This window comes from Tympanuchus pallidicinctus, unplaced genomic scaffold, assembly GCF_026119805.1.
Source record: "Tympanuchus pallidicinctus isolate F22 unplaced genomic scaffold, pur_lepc_1.0 scaffold7, whole genome shotgun sequence".
Taxonomy (NCBI): domain Eukaryota; kingdom Metazoa; phylum Chordata; class Aves; order Galliformes; family Phasianidae; genus Tympanuchus; species Tympanuchus pallidicinctus.
The window spans coordinates 26,423,386-26,438,215 of record NW_026294791.1 but is presented as its reverse complement, the minus strand read 5'-3'; the positions used below and the strand labels follow the sequence as shown (position 1 = coordinate 26,438,215).

The following is a 14,830-nucleotide window of genomic DNA, read 5'->3' as shown; positions in this document are numbered from 1 at the left end:
CTTGGAGTCTGAAATATCTTGAGGCTAACTTCTTTTTAATTCTGCAGGCAGCTGAATGCAAGGGCTGACCAAAGATAAAAAGCAAGCCCTAGAGCTTCTCCCCTCCATTATTTATCTTGCTAAGCTTGCTTTCTTAAGCAAGTCATGGCAATACGTGGTATACAAGAAAATCTGAGGTTGTTTCAAGACATTTAAACAACAGGAGATGTTCCAAACCAGGATTGCTAGAGGTGTCCCTGCCTGCACTCAGACTTGAACCATGGAGTGATGTTCTCAACCACTGATGCTGTATGCCTTACCTAAAGGAGAAAAACAGTGAGGCGGGGTAGTTGCAGGGGGTGAAAGTCCTGATCTCGTGATTGGGATTGTGTTCATCTCTGGCATCTCCAGGGGATGAACCTGTAATCAACTTTCCAAAACCAATCAAAGTCTCAGTGGACCGGCTCCCTCTGTGTGGCATTGGACTAACAAAGGCAGCGGAAGAGCAATCTTCAGGTTTTCCAGATTCCCCTCAGGGTATGCTATGAAGTATTTAGGAACGGTTATAAAGATGTGTTTATTTTGTTCCTGTGTGCTCAGCGATGCGCGAAATGAGCCTGCCTGCAGGCGCAGCGTAGGAGGGCAGAGCTGAGGGAAGGCCTCTCTTCTGCTGACTGCTGCTGACTGAAACGGGAAGGGGCAGTGAGCTCAGGAGCACGCTGTGCTCACATCACAGCACGGTGCATCATGCTGGCCCTGCTCACCCATCTGCCTCCAGAGCAGCGTCACATGATGGGCACACTCCTGTTCCTGGAGATGCAGATGTAGGACACGAGGAAGTGCTGATCTGGGCTCCTTTTGTGTCTCTTCACTCCAGCAATGATGATAAAACCATGCATACTGTTGCAGTGCAAACTTAAAGGCGACTACTGCACGGTCGCTGGATTTCAGGCAGTCCTGTGCCATTCCTACCAGCTCTCAGTGATTTGTGCTTGTGCTTCAAGAGGCTCACAACGCAGATGGTAACATCCACATTCCTCACTTCAGACAAGAAATAGGTTTCTCCTTCTACTAAACTGAGAGAAAGGGGAACAAGAGGCTTGCTCTGTTACTAGAAAGGCAGTGCTTATCACAGCTTCAAAATCGGAAGCTGTATGTGAGGTTAAAATTATCAGGAGCAGTTGCTACGTGCAGTTGCTGTGCTTCGGATCTCATCCGTGTGCAAAATGCAGGTGAAATGAGCACTTTCCACAGGAGGGATCTCAGATCCTCCCCCGCATCGCTGGCTCCAGTTCTGGGATCAACCTGGGCTAGCAGATAGCCCAGCCAGCAGGGCAGCACCCCAACAGGGGGGAACCATTGCTGGATGGGAGTGTGAGAGCAGAGCCCTGCAGGGAGGCCATGAGGGTGCACGGAGGTCTGCAGATGCGCTCTATCACACTCTTCAAACCCAGCCCTCAGCAGATCAGGTTTCTTCTGAGCAGTAGAGCAGAAGTCTCCTCCGCACTCTCCCTCCTGCTGTTGGCATTATCTATGGGGAAGCCTGCATAAATACACAAGGGCAAAGTCTGGCTGACAGCTTTCAGATTCTTACGAAACGCTTATGATGGGCTGCAGCACTCACCAAACAGCTTTGCAAGGCCAACCTCGAGCCAATAAACCCCTCCAATGCTGGCACCCCCACACAAAGCCCCCAGAAGCACAACCCGAGGAGGAGAAGCTGCAATGCAGGCACAGCCCCGAGTGGAAGCCCGTAGCAGCAGGGCAGTTCCACTTCCCCATCTCGGGGCCACGCTGCTCTGACACCACCAGGGCCACTTCCTGGTGGGTTTGTGACACCAGGCGGGCTGTGGGAAGGCAGACGTGCAGCCGGGAGGGGCTGGGAGAGGGAGGCAGACACCGCGGGGAAGGCTGGGCGCACCGCGTCCATCATGTCGCTGGTGGAGACCATCCGGCTGTGGCAGGAGGGGGTGTGTGCTGCGGATGGCAAGGAGTGGCACGCAGCCCTGAAGGCCTTCACCGCCGTCCAGAACCCACCGGCCAAAATCTGCTTCAACATCGGCTGCACCCACCTGGTCCTGGGGCAGCTGGCCGAGGCAGAGGAGGTAAGGCACAGCTCCCAAGGCTGCAGGGACACGTCGCCCAGTTCTCCTTGCAGATGTTCCCTTCTCACTCCTCTTGCCCTGCTCCCTGCAGGCGCTCACCCAGAGCATCAGCTGTGACAAGCACCTGGCCGTGGCCTACTTCCAGCGGGGAAACGTCTTCTACAAGAGACACAAGTGAGTGCATGGCTTCGGTTTTACCCCCCTGTTCAGCTGGTGGCTCTTGGCTGAGCAGCCGTGGGCAGTGTGGGGGGCTGAGGACTCAGCCCTGAGGTGAAGTGCTTACATGGGCTACCAGAACACCATCAGGAGGAGGTGGAGGGGCCTTGGGAGCCTCTACCTCGTCTTCTCCTCCCCAGCTATGAAATGGCCATGAAGGATTTCAAGGAGGCTCTGGCCCAGCTGCGAGGCAACCAGCTCATCGACTACAAGATCCTGGGGCTGCGCTACAGGCTCTTTGCTTGTGAGGTGATGGAAACCAAACGGTGTTTCAGTCTTGGTCAACAAAATCCAGAGGAAATGCACCCAATGGTTTTTCACTGGACTCTTCATGTCCAGAGAATGGCAAGGAGCTGCGTGGGGTGTGGAGCACAGCGCGACGGGGAGCAGCCGAGGGAATGGGACGGGGCAGAGTGGAGAAGAGGAGCTCAGGGGAGACTTCACTGCTCTGCAGCTGCCTGAAAGGAAGCTGTGGTGAGGTGGGGTTGGCCTCTGCTCCCATGTAACTGCAATTGGATGAGAGGGAATGGCCTCAAGTTGTGCCAGGGGATGTTCAGGTTGGACATTAGGAACATTTCTCCTCTGAAAGAGTGGTGATGCAGTGGCACAGGCTGCCCAGGGAGGTGTTGGAGTCACCATTCCTGAAGGTGTCCAAGATGTGGCACTGAGGGATGTGGTTAGTGAGCATGATGGGGATGGACTTGGTGAACTGAGATGTCTTTTCCAACCTGAAGGATTCTACAATTCATGCCTTGCAAAAAAATCAAGCATGCTAGAGTAGGAATAGAGAGCTGGTTTTACCCAAGATGTCATCAGGGTAGCAAAAAACACCCACAGCAAGGGTCTAGTGCCTCTAAAAGACCATTCTCTGGCTCCCATCCCTCTGCAGATCCTTTACAACATCGCACTGGTGTATGCCACCACGGAGGACTGGAAGAAAGCTGAGGAGCACCTGACACTGGCAATGAGCTCAAAGAGTGAGCCCCAGCACAACAAGATTGACAGGGCAATGGAAGCCATCTTGGTGAGGAGCAGCAGGTCTCAGCTCAGTGCCTGCCTATGGAGGTCCATGACTAGATGATCTTAAAAGGCTTTTCCAACCTTAATGGCTCTTTGATTTCTCCCTGCTGCAGAAGCAGAAGCTCTATGAACCAGTGGCAATTCCCACAGGGAAGCTGTTTCGACCAAACGAAAAGCAAGTTGCTCAGCTGGAGAAGAAGGACTACCTGGGAAAAGCCATGGTAAGAAAGGAACATTAATGCAAGCCACGTCTGCAGGCTGAAGAGAGATGCCGATAGCCCTCTGCCTTACAGCCACCAAGAACTGAGCTGTGCTTGCTGAGCACAGAGATGCAAAGCCAGCCCAAAGCTTGGGGATGCTGCAGGCTCCAGGACTATGTAGGAATAGCAGAGTTAAGCTCACAGAAACACCCTTTTATTTGTGTGGCTCAGCATGGCCCATTTTCACTTTCCTTAATGAGAAGTGAGGGATGGTCACTGAGTGGTGAGATGGGAAGGTCCCACTGGAGCTTCAAACCAAGTCAAGATATTTGGTGCACAAGGGAAGAAAAAAAAAAAAAAAGGAATTATTTAAAATCTGACACCCGCAAGTAACCTCCAGTACTGGCTCTGCTCAGCCTGAAGCAGCTCAGACAATTGAGCAGGGCTTCTCCCACATTACTGTGGAAGGTCCAAGCACAAGGGTGCACCCTCAAGCTCAGGTCCTGGGAGGCAGAATGGACACCCCAGTGCCAGCGCTGCCAGGGAAAGCAAACCCAGAGCACCCACACCCAAAGAGGTTGACTTGGATGGAAGCAAAGGAGGACAGTGGATGTCGGAGATCAGAGGTCTAAGAGGAGCACCAAGTCACAGCATGTCTTCCTTTGGCTGTAGGTGGTGGCATCCGTGGTGGACAAGGACAGTTTTTCAGGATTTGCTCCCCTCCAACCACAGGTAAGGAATCAATGCCCTGCAGTCCATGTGGTGCAGAGAGCTTCAAGCATACACAGGGATACCAAGCAGAACTTTGGGCATACTTGGGGGTGGGCGACATCTGGATGAGAGTGGTGAGCAAAGAGCAGCGTCACCACCCCAAACTTCCTACCACGGCCAGGGTGAGGAGGAAGCTACTCCCACATCCCAGCTGCTTCCTTCACCAGAAGTCACAGCCCAAGCCCACTCATGTCTGAGCTGAGGTTATGGGGAAGCCAGGCCCTGAGCCATGGGTGGGCCTTTGGGAGCTCGGGGAGGTGACAAACCCTCCCGTAAGATTCATAAGGGCTGAGTGGAGAAGGAAACTAATGACCTGATACCAGTGTGAGAAGGAGGGACCCACGCAGGGAGGACAACAGGCAGGGAAAGGACTGCAGGACGTTTCTGCAAAGCAACCCAAATCCTCCAGATTATGACGGATTTCCTTCTGTCTTCTTGTTCACAGGCTTCTGGGCCTCCACCCAGGCCCAAGACACCGGAAATCCTCAGGTAGGTCGGATGAAACATCGGCAGCATTGCTAACAAACAGCCTGGTGCAGCCATGTCCTGCACCATCCAGCTGAGTGTTCAGAATCAGTGGGAGAGAGGAGGAGAGAAATGAGGGAGCAGAGCTCAGGCCCCCTGTGAGGTAAAGCAGCGGCATCACGTCCCCTCCTGACATGATGCTGGCTTCCATTCCAGGGCTCTTGAGGGGCAGCCGCACCGCGTCCTGTATGAGTTCATACCTGAAACCGCTGAGGAGCTGCAGGTCCTGCCTGGAAACATCGTCTTTGTCCTGAAGAAAGAGAAGGACAACTGGGCTACGGTGATGTTTAACGGGAAGGTATGGGAGTCTGCTGGCACAAAGGGACTACAGAGGACTGGTAGGGCAATAATGGGGTTTCTGAAGCCAGTTTCCTTGCATCCTGTATTGAAGTCTGAGGGCAGATGGCTATAGGCTGGTAGAAGGAACCTCCTGGTGTCCTGCTCCTGTTGCTCCTACCAGGCAGGGGCCAGATGTGCTGCTTTGCTTGCCTGACCACGTATGCCCAAGCTGCCCATCATAAGTACCACGCAGAAATCATTCCCTTATCTTCAGTCTCCTGGATGGCCAAGTAATCATCTCAAGATGATTCAAGGCTATTCACAGGGCTGAAACTAGACGACCTTTTCACCCCAGGCAGCCACTAACCCCTGAGTCCCAACAATGCTCCTCCCTTGTCTCTTCCCTGCAGAAAGGGATTGTCCCCTGCAACTTCCTTGAGCCCATGGAGCTCCAGCACAAGCTGCACGTCCAGGTAAGGAGCCCAGGAGAAGCTGTTGGCCCCAGGACATCACATAGATCACCCAGCAGGACCCACACCTCAAACCTTTCTTCCTTTCAATGCTGGGGGACTCCTGGTTTTATGGCCATTTCAGCACAAGCTCAGAGCCTGCAAAATCTGTGCAGACACCGTGCTGATGATCCCTGGGGAGGGAGGTGGTAGCACTGGGGAGGTGAAGGGGCAGTGAATTCACCCTGCAATTCACTGATTCGAAACTCCAAACACACCTTGAGAAAACAGGTCTGGACATACTCATCAGACACTGCTTCCTAAATGGCACTGTCTTCTGAAAACTGTCCTTGTTTGCTCTCACAGAGACCAGAACTGCCCTGTTCCACCCCGAATCAATGGACAGTAGGCAGAACTCAGCCCCAGGACTCCTGCCTCGAATGGCAGGAGGGGGTCCCCAAGGCAGCAGCACCCCGGGGACTGTACCTGCTCCCCTAGGGATGCTGAGTGCCAGTGCTGCCCTTTTCCTATTGGCACAGGACGAAGCCCCACCTGAGCTTGACATCCCTGAGCCACCCAGCAGCACTGCTCCAAGGCCCCGGCGGCCAGCACCAGGTCAGTGTAAGGAGGGAAGGAACGGGGGAAGCTGTAGGGACAGTCTCTTGTTATACTGTGTCCTATGGAGAACCAGGGCTGGGGGCCATCCCTGCTTCTTTTGGGGTGCGGGCATTAAAAGAGGAGACAATACTGCAACTGCAGCACTGAGGATGGAACACAATAAAGCTCGAGGTCCCCTTTTTGCTTTTAATTAGGGCAGCAGCTAATGGAAAAAAGGGCCTAGGGAAAGCAGCAGGGCAAGTGACCCAGCTTGCATAAGACCCAGAGCAGAATGTGAATTACAGGCTTCTCCGTAAAGCAGAGCAGCTGGGATTATCTTAGTGCTAGGCCAAGTTCTAGGGAGCTACAGGAAGGAGATGTGGCTGGTGTGTCTCAGCACCTGGCGCAGGGGTGGTGGCACCAGGGCCACGCAGATGCTTGAACATGGTGAACCAAGGCAGGCACTGCCAGCTGAAAGTGTGGCTTAGGGCTCCTGTTTTGTCTGCAAATTCCCATATTTAAGGTTATTAGCTGCCAGAAGCAGCCGTGTGACAGTGGGCAAGATAGATCATTGTGCTTGCAAATGCACTGGTATGTCAAAGCTCATTGAGGAACTGCATCCCACCTAAAGTTACAATTCCTACAAACACAGAACAGGCCCTACCATGTGAGCACCTGAAATACAGCAGGCAAGGCAGAGCCCTAACCTCTTTTCTCAGTGGTTACTGAAGAATCCCACAGAAGAACCTCATTGCAGCTGATACTGATCTGTTCGAGCAACCACAGCTGGCTTCAGGGCTGGGGAGGTGCTGCTGTAGATGACAGTGGGTGTTGAAGGGCTGAGAGGATCTGGAAACACATTTAAGCCCACAGCAGTAATGCTTATGCTGTTCCACTTGTTGACCTACCTTATCCTGCCTCCTCAGACTTCGTTCCTGTTGCATCAACGCAGCAGAGAGAAGCCAATAAGGTAAGACCTTGTGCTGTGGTGGAAGGCAGAGCCCAGATCCGCGTTACGTACAGCTTGGGAGGTCTCTTCCAGGAGAAGCAGTATCCCAAATGAGAACAAGTGCAGAGGGGTGGGGGCACACCTTGAGCCCGGTCACTGGGAAGCCACACTGCGGTCACTAGGTGCCCAGTGCATTGCTGCACTCACTGCCAGGTCAAACCCAGGGCAGGCAACCAGCCACACGTGCAGCATGGCTTTGGTGGCCTGCTCCAGAAGTATTGAGGACTGCCAGAATTCAGTGAGATGGTTTCTTGAGCTCAGCTGTCGCTCAGCAGTCCTATGCCCCAGTTCCTTTCCCTGCCCATAGCCAAGCTCCCCATGCTGTGGGAGCAGGGAGATCCCTGACGCCTCAATTCCCCACCTGCAGGAAACCGAACCGGCCGTCCCCAAGCCCTACGTTCTCAAGGTGCATTACAAATACACAGTTGCCATGCAAGTCAAGCCAGACCTGTCCTACAAGGAGCTCCTGGACCTGGTTTGCGACAAGCTGGAGCTGCAGCCTGAGCACACAATGCTGAGGTGAGAACTGCCTGCTGCAGGAGCTGAGTTTTTGTGGCTGTCCCCTTACCTGTTCCTCCGGTGCCCAGGTACAAGCCTGCAGTTAGCAGAGAGCTGGTGACTCTGAGCACGCAGAACCTAGAGGCAGCATGGAACCACAGCAAGGATCGGTGCCTGACGGTGTGGTGCGACTGCACAGAGGTCAGCAGCAGCGACCAGCTCTTCTGCTGGTGCTGGCAAGGGGCTCACTTAGGCTGAAGCCTAAGCAGAGCTCATCTGCCACTTTCTGGTGCAAAGCAGAAGCCACGGGGTGACTTCACCAGCTTCTTTCCTGCCCTAGGGAGAGGGATTCTTACTTGACAGCAAACCAGAGGAGTCGCAGAAGGCAACAGCAGAGACGGGTCCAACCCAAGTGGTAGCACAGTACAGTTACGAGGCCATCCAGCCTGAAGACCTGGAGTTTCAGGCTGGAGATGTGATACTTGTTTTATCCAAAGGTAACTGTGCTCCGGCCACTGCGGGAGATGGGAGGGAAAGCATGGGCCTGGCTCCGAGGTGCCAAACACATGGAGCAGCCTGTGCCGATAGGATGCTGCTCCTTCAAACTGCAGTCTGCCACCTCCAGGTGGAAAATGGGGTGAGAAGGTTTGCATCGAATGCAAAGGCTTCAGACCAGTCAGAAAACATCACAGGGACAGCAGGTGGAAGCCAAAGGAAAGGACACACAACCTGCTGTCCTAACAATTGCAAGATGGGAGAGTTTTACTTCAGCTGTCTTCAAGCTCGCTGATCAGTGTATTCTTGCTTCCTTCTGACCCTGCACCATGCCCAGAGCGCTGTCATTCCAATTCCTCTCACTTGGCACCCTTTCCTGACTGCTTTTCTTTTGAGGTTTTTCTTACCTCATAAACTTTGCTGTCTCTCTCTTCTGCACTCCTCCTCCCCGCCTCCTGTCACCTCTCCACCAGGATATTTACCTGCAGATGATCTTAAAATGGGTAATCGTGCTCCTGCACATCTCTAGGGTGACAAAAATGGTGTCAATTTTATCTTGCAGTGAATGAAGACTGGTTGGAAGGGCAATGCAATGGCAAGATAGGCATCTTCCCCTCTGCTTTTGTTTGTGATGGTAACACTAAAGACCCAGAGATCTGATTTCAGAAGTGTGAGGGGACATGGACACTGAAAGAAATTAAGAATTCAAATGTTGCAACTAAGAAGTTCCCACATTAATCACTGCATCTGAAAACAGACCTAGAATATTATTGCTACATGTATTAAAATCTTCATTTTTGTGTGTGTGTGTGTTACCTTTTGTGTTGCTATGTATAAAACACATTAAAAAAAAAGGTCACTAGCAATCTCCCTGCTAGGAGCACAGTCAGTCCCAAGGACTGTGGTTACCATCAGGCTTGGTAGCAGCAGCTCTACCCCACTCGCCTGCCCTGGGCAGAGCTTCCACAAGGTAAATCAGCTGCTTGCCCAAGAAGGCTGTGGATGCCCCATCCCTGCAGGCATTCAAGGCCAGGCTGGACGTGGCTCTGGGCAGCCTGGTCTGCTGACTGGAGACCCTGCACATAGCAGAGGGTTGGAACTAGATGAGCACTGTGGTCCTTTTCAACTCAGGCCATACTGTGGTTCTGTGAAAATCAATGGAAAAGCAGGGAAAAACAGACTGGGGAGCTCGGGAAACTTTGGACCAGGAACTTGCAAAGAGAATCTACTTCCTTAAAACATCACTGCTAGCCTCAAGAGCTGAAATAAGAGACACCATGCAGCCTCACCCTGCACCAGTCAACACTTATCCTATACAACCCCATTACCTAAATCTCATATTTATTTTAAAAGGAACTTACTCTGGATTTAAAAAAAAAAAAAAGAAAACAACCTCATGACCTCTCAAAACTGGAGCAGTGCAGGTGCCATCCTGATTTACAGCAGGGCCACAGCAGAAGGCTGTGTGTCCTTCAGCTCCTGCTGCCTGTGCTCTAATCAGATTTAAGCTCTGGAAGCTGCTACCATCCCAGCCTTTTGGTTCCATACATAAAACACATTGTACAGCACAGCACAAAACCACGATCCAATTATTTGCACTGAGCCCAAGCCAGAATCTCTGCAATTTATTTTTCTTTCAAACTGGAAAAAAAAAAAATTAAAGTTTGAACCTTCTTCCAATTTCTCCAGAAAAATAACGTGTTTTTCAAAGCCTGCAGCTGAATTCCATGGGGAAATAAACGTAACACACAGACCCGGATGGAGAGAACATGGTTTAATTAAAGGCAAAGCTGATTTCAGCAGCTGCAGTTCTTGCACAGACAGACAAAAAACACAAAAAAAGCTTACGACACAAACCAGTTTCTGTTGGGGTCCCTCCCCTCGCTCCCCCGGGCGCCAGAGGGCGGGATGGGAGTCCCAGCCGAGAGCCAGCCGTGTTCCTGACACCGGGTTCTCATGCACAAGTGGAGCAGTGCGTTGGGACCTGGCACTGCCAGGAGTGAGGTGGTGAACCTGGTCGGCTCGCTGAGGTGCAAGAGTCAGCGGCACTTCTAACACTGGAATGTCGCAGCTGCCGGGGGCACGGCTCAATACACAAACTGAGGGGCTGGGATGGGGAAGGGAGCTTAGTCAGTATTAGCATTGGGTGGAAACTTCACTTTTTGGACTTTTTTAAAAGGAAATACATCTTCAAAATGCAACAAAGAACAGTGATGTTGCGAAGGTGGAGAACGTGGGGGAGCTGCTCACGCCCTCACAAGGGTACTGGGCCTCAGTTTTCCCTTTTTACGTTCTTTGGGGCCGCCCGGACTCCAGTGTCACTTAAGCTCCTGCGTGTGCTTTGCTTTGCAGCTGACTTACAGCCCAGAGATCCTGAATCATCACACAAACCCCTATTGCTAAACACAGCAAACGGACATTGAGATCGCTTCCCTGGGAAACCTAACAAAAATGCTGTCTTTTTCTTTAATGACGTTTCCAGTCTTCCTTCCCCCTAAATAAATAGCAAATAAAACATTTTCTTTTCCCTTCTGCACCTTTTCATATGCGAACAGCACTATGCTTCTTCCGTGCGCGGGTTACACACGCGTGTCCGTGGCACCTCAGATCTCCTTCTAGAACTGGAAGTTGAGGGCTGCTGCTGGGAGGGCGGGGGACGGGTTTCTGCAGAGCTGGTGTATGCCTGTGGGGTTCGTACACTCCACACTGTCCAGGCTGACTGTCGTCTTTACCCAGTCCTGCTGGACTCCTGATTACTTTCTGCAAGATGTTGCACATTGGCGATAAAACTACTAGCATCCAGCAAAGATGGAAGGATGGGGAGAGAAAGAAAAAATGAAAAACACTGAAAGCTTTCTACCTACCTATTAAAATGAGTCAGGCTGTGAATGCACAGAGCAGCCTGCCCTTTGCGGGGCTAGCCACTTTGCTACAGTAAAATGTACAGGAATCAAACATTAATTTAAAACCCCATAGCAGTTAACTTGCTCGTCCAGCAGAGTGCTGCAATGCCCCACGTCACCCATTACAGCTCAAACACCTACTGAGAGGAGGGCATTTCATGCTGGAATCTCTAACCCACCCGTGGGCCGGCCAAAGCCTTTGAGTGAAAGGTGAAGTGGTGTCAAGTGCCAGACTCTCCTTCATGAAACTCCTTTGCTAGCCCAGGAGATAGAGCCCCACCTTGCCACCAACCACCTCTGACTGGAGCAGCAGCTGGGGCTTTCACTGCTACACACTGACTACAAAGCACATCTGTGTACGGAAGAATTCAGTGTGATCTTACTACTGAGATAGTAATAAAGATGTTTAGGAGTAATTTCAACTACATTCTCAGTCAGCAAAGCAATCATTAATGGATTCCTATTTTATATCCCCAAAGAGAGGAAAAGGATTGAGAAGTTCTCATTAGCTTCTCCCATCTGCCCTTCGTTCTCAGCTTTTGCTTCCCATGTGGCTGGGGACATGCACGATGGAGAAGGTGAGAGGCGGTGATATCGGGTCACTGAGTGAGACAAACAGCAGTTCCTCTCTCCCTCCAGAGGGCCCAGGGATTGGGAGAGTTCCTGATGTTGTTTGCTTGCACTGCAGACATTTTGTGCACACTCAGTGGGTTGGTGGAGCACTTACGCCCTCCTGACAGCAAGGAACAGAAGAGAGGGCTGCCACCTGCACAGGACTGTGTGGGCCAGTCCTGCAAACCCAACATGCCATGGTTTATGGAGCCTTGGTTTGCAAGGGTTGCCACCTCGTTCTCAATGCGGCGGGTTCATGGCGCCTTGTCCACGTTGCTGCTTCTGCTTCTGCTGCATTAACAGCTGCTCCAGGGCCGAGGGTCCAGGGTGCATCATGGAACTGGACCAGATGGACTAAAAACAAACAGTCAACACTAGCACCTCCTGGTTTGAGGCAGACCTTTTCTCTCAGAAACTGTTCTGTGTTCTCTCTTCCCTTTGCAACTCATACCTGTCCTGTCATGAAAGTTACCCAGACTTCAAGAGAAGGCCTTCTGAAGAGAGGCTCCCCTTGAAGATTACCCTTGCCTCGTGAACGGAAAAATCTGTCGCACATTAACAATCACTAATTTTAGACTGGTCAAAGCAAATGTTATTTTTCTCCCAGTTCTGCCAGCCTGTTCTTGCTCCACAAAATATTCAACAACAGAACTGCAGAACTGTGACATCTCCTAGCACTGGTCACACCTCCCACCCTGCTCTGGATCTGCAGGAAGAAACCTTCAAGGTCCCAGTGAACTCGGACGCAGTGCACACTGCCTGTATCCCATAACACCACACCCTTTCCATAGGCAAGCACCCACGCCCGAGCACAGCTTCAGTTCAACACACCTTTAGGCTCTCCATGAGCACAGCTGAGGAGTCCTCCATGGCGGGGCCCTGGGCTGCCCAGGTGCCACTGGGAGCGCTGGACTGGTGCCAGCTGCTCTCTGAGGATGAGGACGTGGCTGGGAGGTAGTCCAGACCAAACCCTCCCATCGCTGAAACGGGGAAGAGAGACAAATTCAAACAAATCTATTGCAAAACAAACGCCGACAGCTGGCTTCTTCCAGGCCTGGAATGCAGCACTTGCCTGGCTTATCTGTTTTCCAGCGGTCTGCGATTCTTCTGTCTCTGTTGTCTGGAGTCCCAATAGGTCCAAAGTTGGAGAAGGGAACAGAATTGTGATTATGGGTTGGAGGGGAGCTTGGCAAGCTGCTGGGGTTGGAGGAGTGAGGAGACTGGCTGGCTGGTGTTGAGTGATCTGATGGTTAGAAGGCAAGAGGAAAAAGGTGAAGATGAGGAGCTTCCTCATTCTGACTTTCTTAGTGCTGCTAACGATTCTGCCATCACCATTTTTTCCAATGCTGAAGGCCTGTTTTTATTCCTTCACATGAGTGTAATGCAAATTCCTAAATTCTAAGTGGAAATGTTTGTGCATATAAAAAAACCAGAATGACTGTTTAATGCATACGTGCACTTAGCAAAACAAAAAAACAACCTCAAGAGGGTTGGCTAACAGATTAAGCTTTCCCCAAGTTTCTTGGGCACCTTTTCTCAAACCAAAGCAATAAAAATCCTATCTCCAAGCTCCACAAGCCAATATAAAATAACTTTAGATCTCAAGGAGCTTCAAGTTCACAACTCAAATTTGAAAGTTTCACATGTCTGTGAATCTGAAAGTAATTCAGACCAGAACCAAACACAGAGCAAAGGAGGAGGCTGACATGGGAGTGTCTGCAGACAGAGTGTTGCCTAAAGAGAACCAGCAGAGCAGGGCACCAGGAAGCTACGTGGTCTCAAATGAGGTGAAGTGAAAGCTTAAAAGCTGTAACCATGTCCTGCCATTACCCCTACTAGCATTAAGGCCCTCTGCAGCTCCCTCCATTTCATCTACAGCAGTCACTTCTGGTTTGTTGCAAAAGTTTCACTATGACCAAGCAACATCTGCAGGGGACAAGTTACTTAAAATCCTCTCATTCGTTAGACTCAGCTAACTCCTTCCTTCCTCTCACACTCTGCTGGATTTTTAGTGAGGGTAAAGCCTTGACAATTCTAATGTATTTTATGCCCTTCAGAAAATGGTTAAAGAAAAAGCTAGTTTGCTTTGTAGGCTGCTTCAAAAAAAGAACTGTCATATTCTACTCCTCACTCTTTACAGTTTCTCTTTCAAATATCAGCATTATGAAATCTAGTTCTTCCTGCTTTTTGCAAGGAAACAACACTACAAGCAGACATTTTAAAAATTAAGTCCTACTCCCAAGTACTTCTGAGGAGTAAGTTGAAAAGATTTCAGGATTTAACACTTCCTGCAACTTTCACCCTGCTCAACTGCTTCAACTAAGATCTGTGCTCTTACACTACAATAGAGACAGAATCCCATCACATTTCAGAGGATATGTAAAGATAAACAGAGACCTTCAGACCTCGTAAAAGATTTTCTTTTTAATTTCTAGTTACAGTTAACTTGGAGTAGGTTCAGAATTAACTCCCATCCTCTTGAAGTCGAGACATTCATGCCAGGATTACCTGAGCTGGCTGGAAGGGATGGAGACCACGGGGTCCCTTCAAAGAGAGAATATAGCGAAGTCTCCTGATGGGCAACTGAAGGGGTGACCTCTGTCTTTGTGCTGGTATTCATATTTTTCCCATATACCTCATTAAACATGCTGTTATTTGGATACCTTTCCTGCAAAGCAAAGAAATAAAAAAGCAAGAGCTTGAGTACAAGATTAATTTGAGAATCAGGTTGCACAAATGAAGCAGTTACAGATCTAAACACTTTTCTAACACCTTTCTCATTCCTCAGAATCTTTTTTGAACATTTACTTGACAAAGTCCATCACATTCTGAATTTCTTCTGCTGGATCGCAATGCCTTCATAAACTTTTCATGCTTCCAGTCAAAAGACCCTGCTCAGCAGTTCCTTGGAAGAGAAGAGGCATTCCAACAGTCAGGAATAAAGAAACAACTGTGTCACAAGGCCTGGGGATGAACCCTTTCTCTCAGCAATTCCTCCGAAAGCATCCCAGGAACTCAACAAGACTCAACAGCACATCTGTGAGCTATAGCTAGGATGAATTTCAGAAGACAATTGATTTTCAAGAACAATAGGAGGCAAAGATCATCTTGCTCATACGGACTAAAATTAGGCATGTTGGTCTCCTTGGTGCTTGCCATTAGTTTATACCAA

At 50.5% G+C, this 14,830-nt stretch overlaps 2 protein-coding genes across 4 annotated transcripts in view; one reads left to right on the top strand and one right to left on the bottom strand.

Moving 5' to 3' along the window:
* Positions 1 to 1,844: 1,844 nt before the first annotated feature.
* NCF2 (neutrophil cytosolic factor 2) lies at positions 1,845 to 8,952 on the top strand. Its single transcript, XM_052665695.1, has 15 exons — positions 1,845 to 2,084; positions 2,176 to 2,258; positions 2,441 to 2,549; positions 3,190 to 3,324; positions 3,434 to 3,541; positions 4,193 to 4,252; positions 4,737 to 4,780; positions 4,973 to 5,114; positions 5,506 to 5,568; positions 6,084 to 6,159; positions 7,068 to 7,111; positions 7,518 to 7,669; positions 7,738 to 7,849; positions 7,989 to 8,145; positions 8,706 to 8,952. Exons 1-15 carry the CDS (start codon positions 1,911 to 1,913, stop codon positions 8,801 to 8,803), a joined length of 1,557 nt encoding a protein of 518 aa, XP_052521655.1. The 5' UTR covers positions 1,845 to 1,910; the 3' UTR covers positions 8,804 to 8,952.
* A 950-nt stretch (positions 8,953 to 9,902) lies between these two features.
* Positions 9,903 to 14,830, bottom strand: part of SMG7 (SMG7 nonsense mediated mRNA decay factor) — a 45,295-nt gene continuing 40,367 nt past the window's right edge. For all 3 annotated transcript variants that reach the window (XM_052665665.1, XM_052665664.1, XM_052665663.1), the window contains 4 exons: positions 14,167 to 14,326; positions 12,731 to 12,901; positions 12,490 to 12,638; positions 9,903 to 12,012 (listed from right to left, as the gene is read on the bottom strand). In XM_052665665.1, coding sequence (XP_052521625.1) covers positions 11,899 to 12,012; positions 12,490 to 12,638; positions 12,731 to 12,901; positions 14,167 to 14,326 — 594 coding nt within the window. In that variant the 3' untranslated portion in view covers positions 9,903 to 11,898. The remainder of the gene's footprint in view (positions 12,013 to 12,489; positions 12,639 to 12,730; positions 12,902 to 14,166; positions 14,327 to 14,830) is intronic.

Excerpts from the sequence above, each read along its gene's own strand:
- NCF2 (XM_052665695.1), top strand. The coding sequence starts at position 1,911 with ATGTCGCTGGTGGAGACCATCCGGCTGTGGCAGGAGGGGGTGTGTGCT. Across the intron at positions 2,550-3,189 it reads ACAGGCTCTTTGCTTGTGAG|ATCCTTTACAACATCGCACT; the intron begins GTGATGGAAACC and ends ATCCCTCTGCAG. Across the intron at positions 7,670-7,737 it reads CCTGAGCACACAATGCTGAG|GTACAAGCCTGCAGTTAGCA; the intron begins GTGAGAACTGCC and ends TCCGGTGCCCAG.